The 13,607-nt window shown below is 35.7% G+C and overlaps 1 protein-coding gene across 6 annotated transcripts in view; it reads right to left on the minus strand.

Moving 5' to 3' along the window:
* Positions 1–7,278: 7,278 nt before the first annotated feature.
* The window catches only part of LOC145263773 (fibroblast growth factor receptor 1-like), a 389,904-nt gene continuing 383,575 nt past the window's right edge, over positions 7,279–13,607 (minus strand). For all 6 annotated transcript variants that reach the window (XM_080120820.1, XM_080120823.1, XM_080120824.1 and 3 more), the window contains one exon: positions 7,279–10,304. In XM_080120820.1, coding sequence (XP_079976946.1) covers positions 10,036–10,304 — 269 coding nt within the window. In that variant the 3' untranslated portion in view covers positions 7,279–10,035. The remainder of the gene's footprint in view (positions 10,305–13,607) is intronic.

Here is a 13,607-nt window from a genome sequence, read left to right on the forward strand (position 1 = left end):
CTAATTTTCACATTTTATGCGTCCAAGGGATCGCTCTTTCAGATGGTACCGGTTTCAACTCGGTCCGATGCGGTTGATGAAAGTTTTTAGCAGATATATGAACACACACACAAGCACACAAACCGACGTTTGAGACTTAAATCAACAGGGAAAATAACTCTAAACCAGTTTCTAAAATAAATCAATGTTGGTAATAATAATTAAAAATAAATTAAATTAAATATATTATCAATATAAACCACATTTTAATAATAACAATCTTTAATAGAACACTTAAAACAATTCTCTCTCTATAAACAGTAACTAACATACAGCTATTTAGTAAAATCAATTTCCTTAATGTAATATGCGAATGAGGTTACTTCTTAATCGCATATTTTGCAAGAATCATACTATATATAGAAACAAATGAAATAGGAAAATAATGGACCATTTGTAGACAATAATCAAATTGTGAACAAACAAACAAACAAACTTACAGGAATACGCATTTGTATATATAGACAAGGCTATTCAGTGTTGCCCGGAAAGTTCTGCTGCTGAAATGTTGCATCCACTGTGCCTGTTTTACAAATATTTTAATGAAATATACTCCGACGAACTCAAAGCACTTGTACCGTTTCAACGTAAATACTCCCGACTAACCTGACAAGCAGCAAAATCTCACCCCTACATTGCAGAGATCTCTAGATGCTGGAAAGTTTTCTACTCTAATAGATTTTTCCCTCAAACTGCTAGACTGTGGAATTTTATAGTATAACAGTATTATAACCTTATTATTCTTTTCAACATATACGTTTGTCAAGGGTGTGAGTATATATATTTAAACAAGTATAAATATTTAAACAAGTATAAGTATGTTTAAATACTTATACTTGTTTAAATATTTATACTCACACCCTTGACAAACGTATATGTTGAAAAGAATATAACACATAAATATATTTCGGAGTTAAACTCCATCCTCAGTATGTTGTTTAACACATACTGAGGATGGAGTTTAGCTCCGAAATATATTAATGTTATAAATTTCAAACAAGTAAAATATTTGTTTATTTTCCTAATATTACCTTGTGATTTTGACTTTCAAGCGCATTTGATGCGTATTTTATTTTATTATATATATTGATTTTATTTATTATGCCTTTTCGAAGAGATAACAATAGTTTAATTTGTTTTACAGCAAATCAACCCTTTCAGAGTCATTGTCGTGGTGATGTACCCAGTCTGTATAAGAATCATATACGTCTTAAGATGGAACACTGTTAACACATCTGGAGATGTGGCACACACAGCAAAAAATTATTTTAAATCGTTTTTGCAATCTACCGCGAAATTATCTCTTCTAATTCCTGCATATCTTTTTCTTACAAAAGACATGTCATTAGTCTTTCTCTACTCTATCGTTAATTCCATGGCAGATGCTTCACTTGGCTACAATCTGTGGTTCTCACTTGTCAAACGTTCATACCAAGAACTCCTCTTATTAACACCACTGCAAAGAGCGTTCCTTTCTTTCTCTGTGTACCTAAAATCGAACGATAATTTTCATGAACAGAGTTTCTTTCCAATCGTTTATCATCTGTGAGACACATTATCATGGAACTACTTCCCTGTAAACTGCAAGTCCAATGTTAACAAATGCTTTCACAATATTATAACCATATGCTTCTTTTCAACATATACATTTGTCTTATTTATTTATTACTAGCCCAGGCGTCGGGCGTTGCCCGGGTGTTTGGAGGAGTGTGTTGAGCAAAAAAGTGGTAGTAGGCAGGCAGGCTCGAACCCGTATAACAAAGGAGGACAAGAACATGAAAACAAAAACAAAAAAAAATGTGACGTCTTTGCTGTTGCATCCATCGCCAAACAGGAAATGGTGAAAGTTTAAATTAAGGCTAGTCAATTGAAAGAGGGGATGACTTTCAAAAACTATTGGTGAAAAAAGCGACCCCTCCTTGTAGAAAAGTGCCCAGTTGAGGGTGAAAGAATTAATGTTTTTAGCTAATTTTTTGATATTTGTTGTCTGAAGGATCGAGCTTAAAACCATACGAATCCCGTGAGGATCCGTTGCCTCTGTCGAAAGTTTTAGGCAGACATACATGCATACATGATGATTGCAACGTCTTGTCAGACGAGTGCCACTCCCTCAGACACCGAGCCCAAAAATGATTTCAATCGCCACAGGACCTTTTTTTAAAGACAAATCCCTGAGGGAGTATCTGTACACAGATGATGTTACAGAGTCTTAGCTTTGTACGGCAGCTAAGTCTCTCTCTCGGTTCAAAATGTTGAGATCCAGCAACAAGCAAGAGCAAGATAGCCAGCAACAAGTTAAACTGCAGACCAGCTTAATGCGGGTACTGGTCTCTCGCTTTATGGTTTTTTTAAATCAGAAATTTGCTTCTCCTAGAAAGGTTGCCTTCACCACGGCTTACAGGAGCCCTCTCCACTCCAACACACATACATACACACAAACACACACGGTGCTAGTTGGCCGTTGACCCCGAAAAAGGGTTCACTTGCCTTTGGAAGGTCTTGTTTTTAATCCTGAAGGATTAACATGCATACATACATACATACATTTTAACAGACAGGTGAGATTTATATTATAGATGCATTTTCGAGGACATAATAAACTTCTGTTGCAATAATGTATGTGATCTAAATTTAGAAAGTAACCAATTGATAACATGGAATCACTTTGTTTGTGTGGGAAGTTATTTTATTATTGTCGATTATTTGCTATTTCGTAAAAGCCAATACAGGTACCAAATCTATAAATTCGTAGAATCCATCTATAATTCCAATAAGTTTTTACTGTAACCGACTTATTTACTTTATTTTCTCTGCAGAAAAATAATAGCACAAGGTAATAAATTAATAAAAAAAAAGAAAAAAGCCAGCACTTCAGAAAACGTGTGCAACTTTGGCTCCATAAAAATAGCCTGAGATTTCCCATTGGCCTTCCTTGGTAGGGGCACCTCAGAATAAACCTAAATTTGGGTAAATATTTACTTCAGGCTACTAAATTGATATTACCACCGCCGTCAAAAAAAAAAAAAAAAAAAAGAAATGAAGAAAAAATTCAATATGTAGGTTCACTTTAATTCTGCAAAATAGCCTTAACTGTTCTGTGAGACGATTGGCACAAGGCCCACCCTTTCTAAAAGAGAGAAGATAAAACCTGGGATGGTGCATCTGCTCATTAATAAGACAGTTTCAAGTTTCCAGATAGATCCTCGGATAGTATTAACACAGCTGGCAGACCAGCCATTCTGAATGGGTTGTGGGAAACTGGTGTAATGATCTGGCCGTATAATCCAATGAAATGTTCTTGGAGCGCCACAGTGCATTCTCCTCGATTTCTATGATTTAATCACTTCAGTGACGGAATTCACTGATCGAGCTTCGGTGTTGATATGGCAGTTAAGGTTTGAATCCCCTCTTCTTTCCGTCACTGTCTTCTTCTTCTTCTTCTTCTTCTTCTTCTTCCCAATAACTACTTTTGAAAACTTTACGAAAAAAAAAAAAAGCATCAATACAATTGAGCTTTAAAAATCTTTAGGTATTTTTTTTTATTCATATACATGGGTGGGTTTCTATCAGTATTTTGTTTAATTTTCGATTTCTGAGCGATTATCAAGACTCACAAGACGACGGTCTCGTGTCTGTGAATTTTGTTCTTGTTCTAACTTAACGCTTGGCACTACTTGTGGTGTTCTGAAGTAAATGAACGCTTTAAAATAAATTAAACCACAACAAATACTTATCCAGGTAGGTAGGGAGAATAGTAACTTATCTTGCCTTTGGTAACATTTATTTGTTATATATTTGTGTCTTAAGCACTTTTATGTGTTGTGGTCATTTCTACTAAATGCCCATAAAACACATAAAGCAACAACTACCTCTTTTCATTTTTAGTTATACAAAAGCCCAACTGCATTTGCTGGTGATTTCGACAAAAGCAACCCTATTCTCTCTACTATTTTGCCACATCTGCTTCCTGTGCCAATGACGTCACAGCCTGAACATAACTGGTCTTCTGCCTGGTTCAGCCATTGACGGCTATGACTGTCCATCCATCTCTCTCTGTTGAGGCATTCATGAATCCATCGTTGCTCATCATTCAGAACCCCATTTATGATGTTTCTCAAAAGTGCTTGATGTATTGATGTATTGCCACAGTTTTCTTTGCACTTATACAGACAGTAGGTTGCAGTTTCTTTCTGTCCGAGCAGTATCCATACTGGGCGATTATCCTTAACATTGTACTCAAAGGAATCTTCTGCTCAGTACAGCAAGATACGAAACCATTAATGGAATTATTCCTGATTGCTTCTGTATTACATCAGTAACCTGCTTTCCATGACCTCACGTTACCCTGATCAAAGGTGTGGGCTCAAATGGGTTAACCCTTGCTCAAAGATCTCCCACAGGCTAGAGGAGGGAAGGAGTCGCCTTACTTTTACTTTGACAGCAGTGGTGTTCCACTACCAGTAGATGTATTTTTTTTTTTTAAATCTGGACACTTGTGCACTTTAGGCTTGGAGGACATTTTTTTTTTTTTTTTTTTTCATATTTGAAGAATTCCAAGGGAAGACAATTCAAAAACTTCTTAAAGTTTATAACTTTTAATTATTTTTTTTTTTGATTTATTATGAAAGTTTTAATTTTATTTTTTGTAAATTTTTTTTTTAAGTCATATATTTTCATATAATAACTACTTTCGTTCATTTTAGAATTTTATTTTCTTAGAGTTCACTAAAAAGTTTGTTTTTAAAAATGTTGTAGTTTCAAAAAAGTTTGTTTATTTTTGTAAGTCGATTATTTTCGATTTCTGAGCGATTATCGAGACTCACAAGATGGCGAACTCATGTTTGCCATTTTGTTCTTGTTCTAACTTAACACTCGATACTACTTGTGTTCTGAAGTAAACAAACGTTTTAAAATAAGTTAAACCACAACAAAAACTTATCCAGGTAAGTAAAATAGTAACTTATCTTGCCTTTGGTAACATTTATCTGTATTTTGACCAGTTTTACGTTTTGTTGTCTATTCTACTAAATGCCCATAAAACACATAAAGCAACAACCGTTTCCTTTATTTTTAGCTATATAAAAGCCCAACTGCATTTGCTGGTGGTTCAGATAAAAAGAGACCTGATTCTCTCTACTAGTTTGCCACAGGAAACTCTGAATTCTCTGTAATGTAATGAAAGCTTTTAGTTAAATGAGGGAGTGATTGATGGATGGGAGGTCAGAATCTAACCATTAATTAACAGAAGTTAAACCATGTGATTTCAAGGAGAAAAGAGGACTTCTTTCTTTCGGCTGACATTTCAAGCAGGCAGACATGTTCTGTGGAGAGCCCCAGTGAAGGTGAAGATGGTCACACAATTTATGTAGGTGTAAGGAGTAATGCTATGAACCTGTCTGTCTGTCTGTCTCTCTATTTCTCCGTAGGGCAGCCCACACTTGTTAGTCTATAGGCCCCTAATTTTTTGTGAATGTTCATAGTTGTTTGTACTAAAATATTTCTTTTAAAACTGTTATGAGGGGGGGGGGGAGACTTTCTTGCAACACTGCATATGAGGGGCCTTACGTCAATAGTGATGATTAAGTTAGCTAGTGTGAATTTTGACAAGAGTCACACCAAGTGCATGATAACGCTAATCTGTAAAACAGAATCGTTCCCAGGGTTGATGACACTACTATCTATGGTAGCACATCTAAGACCGTAAACGACCAAGTTCTCTCTGATTCTCTCTCCTCTGATTTTGAGCAAGTGGTACAATGGGGAAAGAGGTGGCTTGTTACTTTTAATGCATCTAAAACCAAGCTTTTATCTTTACATCATCAACGCTCTGATCCCCATCTCGCATCAATTGAAATGAATGGCACTCGTCTTGGGGAGGCCTCATGTTTTGACAAGCTTCTGGGCTTGACCTTTACTCCTGATCTTAAATGGAACACATACATTAAATCTGTTGCCAAGGCCGCTGGAAAAATGATGGGATCCTTCTATCAATCCAGTAGATATCTCACTGCTGATGCAATTCTCTATCTATATAAGAATCAGGTACATCCTAGGATGGAGTACTGTTGCCACATTTTGGCAGGAGTTGCTAGAAAGGATTTATCCTGCCTTGATAGAGTTCAAAATAGACTTTGTAGCCTCGTAAGGGATGTCCTTTTCTCTTCCCTGCAATCTCTTTCTCACAGAAGAGATGTTGTGAGTTTGTCTCTACTTTATCGTTATTTTCATGGTAAGTGCTTGGCTGAGCTCCAATCTATGCCCCCCCCTCACCAAACTTTCACAAGAAACACCCATCTAGCAGAAAACACTATCACTAGTTTCCCCCACTCTTTATCTGTGCCTAAACCTAAAGGTAAATTCCATGAGCAAAGCTTCTTTCTTAGAACTGCACGCCTATGGAATTGTCTTCCGTTTTCCTGCTTTCCAGCTGACTACAATATGGTTGTCTTCAAGTCTAACATAAATAAGTTTTTGATGAGCCGTTCCATATAAATTAAGCAATTTACCAAATTTCCATTACTAACGGTTACTACATTGTCCAATTTTTACTGTACACTCTTTAACCCTTATCCTCGAGTGGCCTCTTGGCCTTGATAAGTGGCGATGTCTATGTAAAAAAAAAAAAGAAAAGAAAAAGGGGGTTGAATAAATGATGAATGACGTAAAGTTGAGGCGGGGAACAAAGGTCAAATACTGTAAACAAAACCAGGGTTGAATGATGAAGAATGACTTCACGAGGAGAGAAGCAAAGGTTTTCAGATCAGCCTCTCCGTTAGAAGCTGTGCGAATAAGCAGCCGTGAATAAAATAGAAATAATCCAAGCGAATGTTACTTCTGTTCACCTGTGTCACTCATTTCATTAAGTTGCATAGTTATGTTTAAGAAGTAAATAACTAGATATGATAACATTAGTCTCTCTTATCTGAGTAAATTCTTTCATAATGAAGTCATATATGAAAACTCTCAGCAAACGTCTCCTCGTGTGTCTTTCATCATGAAATGAAGCAGACAGCATGTAAAAGACCGCCTGCATGTACATATAAACACTTTTTCTTTTGTTATTGAAAATGTTGCAGAACTAAACATCAGTGTCCGAGTGATTGTATCCACAGGTGATCAAGAACCAGTGTTCCTGACGATGACAACGGCGTGTACAACCACAACTGCTACACGTATAAAGGAGAAAGTAGAATTACTTTTAAATTGAAAAACATTTTTTAGTGAATCAATAAAGATCAGTGTGTATTTATTTCTATTTATTAAATAAAATTTACCTCTTCACTTCTTATTGGCTACTAACTGGCTTAAAAATTTAATACTTATTCACAACTTGAAATCATTGAAACGAAATTAACCAATAAGAAAAAGACAAAACTCACCCCTCTCTCTTCCTATCGATAAAAGAAGACAAAACTAATCAATAAGAAAAAGAAGACCCTCTCTTTCTCTCTCTTTGTTCTGTTTTAATAATAAGAAGAATAATGACATAGTTTTGTGTCTGCATTAAAAGTGAAACTCTTTCCTTTCTTTTTTATTATTACCAGTTATTATTGAGTTAATCTCAATAAGCCTCTCATTCCCCGTTCATAGCATTTAAAGTTGCATACGTGATTATTCTTTACTTTTTTATTATCAGCAGTTAATAAGATTAAGCCTCTTCTTTGTTCATAAAATTAAATTTGCACACATGGTTATTGAAGAGAAACGGACATACGTACGTTCAATTTTATTATACAGATGTTACGTTTACGTATATATTTAGGCCGTGGGCAGAAATCCTAGATATTTTGGATCCAGACCACTTCCAGACCGCACTTTGTCGTCGGATATATTTGGTCCAGTACTTGGAATAATGTTTGGGTTTGTTTTACAATCCATAGAGATTAAAAAAAAAAGTGGGAAAACGTTCAAATACGTAACAAATAAATGTTACCAAAGGCAAGATAAGTTACTTTTCTATATATCTGGAAAACGTTTTAGTGGTTTTGCTTCATTTTAAAAGCGTTTAATCGGTTCGAAAAGTGTCTAGCGTTTACTTGAGAGCAAGAAAAATGGCTGCATTCTTGGCTCGTGAAATTCAAAGTTTTGAAAATGATTTAAAATTAAAAAATTATACAAAATACTGTTAGAAACCTACCTGATATGTGTCACGATAACATAGATTGGGTGGGTTTCTGACAGTATTTTGTATATTTATTTTTTTGGTTTTATGTAATTTTCCAAAACTTTGAATTTTACAAACCCCTAGCGCGGCCATTTTTCTTGCTCTCATGTAAACACTAAACACTTTGTTTTTCAAACCGGTTCTAAAGTGAGCAAGACCAGTAACAAATTTTCCAGCTAGGTACAAGATTAACTTATATTGCCTTTGGTAACATTTATTTGTTATGAATTTAAATTTTGATCAAAATCTCTGTGAATTGTAAAACAAACCCTAATGTTTCATCCGTAAATTCCTCTTGTGCCAAAAAAAAAACAAAAAAAGAAAGTAAAGAAAAAAATAAAAATGGAATTGTTGAAATACAAAGATGGCAGGAGGCAACAAGAATAGTGCTCAACATTTTAAAATCTTTCAACCTTGATTTTCCAGTAAGTTCTGCTCAACATGTAAATTACAAAAGGAAAAAATAAATAAAATAAAAATAAACAGTTAGTAGAAAGAATATTTAAAAAATAATCATTTTTTTTTCCTTCGCGTTCCTGAACGTATTTTGTTTGGGTTTTAAATTTGCATGCAAAAAAAAAAAAAAAAAAAAAGCAAAAAAAAAAAACAAAACAAAAACGGCTGTCACTTTTTTTTGTGTGATTCAGACAAAAATGTTTTGTAAAGGATGACGACTAAAATAGTCAATAGTTGTGGAAGATTTGTCCACCGTTTCTCAAATAATATTAAATACTCTTTTTTTTTGTTTTAATATTTTTTTTTTTGTGTTGCTTATAATTCACTTAGGTACACATTTTTGTTTTTGAAAACAAAACAAAAAGAGGAGAAAAAATCTTTTATGAAGAAAAAATTCACTCTTTTTTTCTTCTTTTAATAAGCGCCAGTAGTAAAACATGAGTTACGGCCCTTCTTCGAACTCTTCTGTGCAACTTCCTTTTGTTTCTTTTTTAAGGTGCAAGTCCAGAGGTTAACCTTATTTAAACAAGAATAAAGAAAAAAAAAGTATAATATACGTATCCGCCACGGAACGAAAATGTCATATTCTAAAAGTTACGTAAATTGATCAAGTAGTTTTTTTTACCTAAGAAAATCGAATTTTATGAGTAAGCGATAACGTTGTGTTTTGATCCGCCAGAAAAGGAGACAACTCAATTCGTATTATCAAGATAATAATCAGCTTTGTAATGGCTATGGTTCATTAAAATCGTAAAAAGATATATATATATATATATATATATATATATATATATATATAAACTATTTGATCAAGTTATGTGATTTTTAGAGTGTGACATTTTTGTTTCGTGATAGACACGTACGTACACCATAAAAATCTTTTTTCTGTATTTTAGATTAGGTTAAAATCTGGAATAGACTGGGAAGCCTACACAAGATCGAATGGTGTTTAATACGATCCAGTCTAGCAATCTTGGCGAGTTATTGTTGAAGTATTCTTATGTATACATGGTGTTAGCGGCTGTTGGTACGTCACTACTGGACTAATAAAAAAAGACACAAACGAAAAGTAAGCCCGGAAGAGCTACAACAAGGACGATAACCCATGCTCGACTAAATGACAGTTCTGGTGAAGATTTTTAAAATGTTTCACAACACTTTTTAATATTTGTTTATTTGAACATTAAAATTAAAGTCGTCAACGAATGGGGATGGGAAAGGAGAGAAAAGGGTACGGTGTGTGTGTGTGTGTGTGTGTGTGTGTGTGTGTGTGTGTGTGTGTGTGTGATTTGGGGAGGCGATTTGATGTACGATGTTTACATGGTGCCCTCCTTCTCATACTAAAAGACGGTCGTCACAACCATCTAAGTGATTGATTAGACATTTGTCGACTTGTATGTACCGGAAGTCTCCTTCTGGCAACACACGGCGACAATGATGGTAATGAGACCGATGAGAAGGACTCCACCTGACACGGATCCCACGATTATGTAGATGGTCCATATGCTAACGAGCGCCGGGTATGCTTCTTTTGATTGGGAGTGACTCTCGTTGGCATGTCTACCATTCTCTCGACGATCGTGTTCGTAAGGTGCTCGCCATGTGCTCACGATCAGCGGAGGCATTGTTTTCATGAAATCTTTCCCTGCAAAAAGAAGAAGAAAAAAAAAAGTTTTAAAAAGGTAAAATTGGGGTTCTTCTTCGTTATGGGTGTTGGGATTTATTTTTGTTTAATCTTTCTTCCATTCTTTGTCTTTTCTCTCTTTATTTCTTATGATGATGCTGATTGTTGTATCACGTGACTGAATAGTGCTTGCAGATTGGTTCGGGAAGTTCCTGTTTGTTTTTTGAAGATTGCATCATTTTCGTCAGTGAGCGATTTGCCTTCCGATTGGTGCGGATATGTGAACTTTGTCTCCGTCAACGAAGACGTTAAAATTGGAACAGTCTTAACGGGACTTTAGAGCAGTTGATAATCAGTTGGAGAAACTTACCAAGTGTAGGTGATGTTTTTATCCTGATATTGTGACCCGACTATAAACTTGTCGAAGAAGACTTGTCAGTAAAGACATAAAAATCAGAAATGTCAATGAAGGCATAAAAACCCGAAATTTTCCAGTATCGGTAGAAAATTGTCTATAATATAAAAGCGAAAATGTGTGTTTGTGTGTGTGTATGCATTTTTTTTCGTATGCCCGCCAAAGGCTTTTGGGAGGTGTGCTCTAAGTGTTACAACTTTTTATATACTGTCTAGATTATAATATGTCCGATTTACGAAACAAGGTCGTCTGAATCTTTTATTATGTTACAAAATTCGCTCTGTGATTTCATTTTCTCTACTTTTTTTTTTTTTCATTTTTCTTAAACTTTTTCTTCTAGGGGATGGGACATCCAACCAGATGTCTGACATTTACCCCTATTTTAGTGAGTCCAACCAAGAGATCTTTTCAGGATTCTAGCTGTCCCTTTCAGTGCAATCGTTTGTATTTCACTTGCACTTGGTTCACCGGGTATGCTTGCTATGGCGTGATGTGTGACCTAGAAAACCACACGTTGTCGTTTGTTTAACCACCTGCTTTTTCACCCTGCCTCACTTCTCTGCCCGTGTAGCGTCGTGGTAAGTTGTCAGGCTATTCGCCTTAAGGCTTCGGGATTGAGCCTACCTCCCTACCAAAAATTTTTTTTTTCTTTTACATCTTTTACCATGCCAGGTACCCCCGCTAGTTTATTATAAAGGAGAATCGCTTGCTTTGCGGATGCCAAAGGAAGATGAACTCTGCGGAACTGTGAAGTGAGATTTCGTTGTTGGAGAGAAGACAAAGCTTCATGGACGTCCAAGTGAACTTTGAATGACCATTCATGTTTATTTTCGTCATCAACACGAACTTGAGGGATATGTTACCATTATGAAAAAAAAAAAAGATTTGACAGTCTGAGAGAAATAACTGTGGTTGAACTATTTCCGTGAACAAGTAAAAAAGATATAAATGGTCGATCTTTAAAAAACAAGTATATCAATGTGTCCTTCTATCTATCTCTGTATTTTTTTTTTTTTATAGTTACTCATGGTCGGTTGACCAGGCTAAAGGGTCAAATTTTAGCAGTTATAGTCACATGGGAACATTTGTCGAAAATTTAATTCCAACTAGAGTTGAGCTGGATGATCTGAGATGGAGCCGTTATAAAAGTTGTGAAATGATCGTTATTTTGCGACCCCAACTCCGGAGTCAGTTAACCGCTAGGTGAAGAAATATGACGTCTTAACTCTCTGGTGAGATGTTGGACAAGCTCTGAAAGGAACCAACGAGACCCACATCCCGCAGAGGCCCCTGTCCACAGCATACCTCATTACCATGCCCAGACTTGGAAAAGGGCATGTACATCGGCAACCAACTGGTAACAGATAAAGTGCTCACCAAGGTACTACTAGCAACCTACCTCATCATGTAACACGAATAGATGCAATATAAGAAACTACTGGGCTGACAGGGAACACCGCAGAACACGGACAATGTCAGCACTCCTCAGAACTTTATTGAATGAAGTGGCGTGCACCAATGACCCCACCACCCCGCCCAAGGCAGGTTCAATATATGTCTAAGGGCCAGCGCCTCCCAGTAATAATGTAAAATGGCCAAATCAAAGATACCTCAGGGTAGAACCGACCTTCTCAGATCTCCACCCCCTTCTCCGCATTAGTACTTCCCTTATTTTTTCCACACATATTACATTTTTTAATATTATTATTTTTTTTTACCATCTCTTTTCTTTTTGCAATAAATTGTTTTGTATTATAAACTGTCGTTTCTTGCTTCCTTCTTGGTCTATTGCTGTATAATTTTAAGGACTTTTGTAACTATGAACCATGGATAACCGTCGTTGGTCATAGCGGCTAGCTATCCGTACGTTCAGCTAATTTATGTTACTTGCTAAATTTCTGACACGGGTAGCGGAGTTCAAAAATTGAAAAATTGAATTTCAAATGAGACTAATCGTAACTACTGAAATGTTATGTTACAGTAATGAACATATCCAAAAATTGGGAAAAACGATGAGGTAGAAAATTAATCATTAATGAAAACAGTTTTCGAAGACAATTTGTAAGATATTTTATCTTACTGTTTTGGACAGTGGCAAAATCGAGACAATTAACAACAAAGCCTACCTTAAAAATTCAACACTATTTTATTGATCCTTTGTTGCAATTTTATTGATCCTTTGTTGCCAAAAAAGGAACACCCATTTTTTGCCTCTATAAAGAGCTGGTATCAACCTTATAAGGTGTTAGTTTTTATTTCTTCAACAGGAACTGGGAGCAGGTTCATTCTGTCTTTGAAGATAGGTGTTTGCAACCATAGAAGAGGTCGACAAGATGCCTTTATGATGTAAAGGATCCAATATTCGCACTGTCAGCATAGTGCACAAGTCCATGTTAATTCGGTAATTATACCAACAAAAGTTTCTTAACGGACTTTATGGAGATTTGCCTATATTTAGGCACGAAATAAATGATTTGAGTCTCTAACAGACTCTTAGTAATGATCCGAATTATTTAGGCAGAAGATCAATTGTCTCAAAGAGATGAAGGTTGGAGGCTCCTTGCCTCCTGCAGGGAGTGAGTTTCAGTCCTTCTTGGGTACAGCTGCTGCTGGTGACTAGAACGGATTTCCCACATCTGTTCAGTCAAAGTTCTTAGCTGAAACTGAGAAGCAAACACACAAACTACAACCCAACCCCTGCGAAAGTCCAACACTTTGCAGAAAATAAAATTAGCCACTCTGATTTGCCAAAAACAATACAATAGGAGACTTGATGCAATTGTCAAGTTTCTGACAAATTAGCGAATTTTGTAAAAAAAAAAAAAGAAGAAAAAAAAGGGAGAGTTCTAATTGTAACAAAAGGGAGGTAAATATTTTCTGAAAATTGAAAATCTTTGTCCAATTTAGAA

Source organism: Euprymna scolopes, chromosome 39 (genome assembly GCF_053919585.1).
Source record: "Euprymna scolopes isolate OS-2025 chromosome 39, ASM5391958v1, whole genome shotgun sequence".
In the NCBI taxonomy this organism is placed as follows: Eukaryota; Metazoa; Mollusca; class Cephalopoda; order Sepiida; family Sepiolidae; genus Euprymna; species Euprymna scolopes.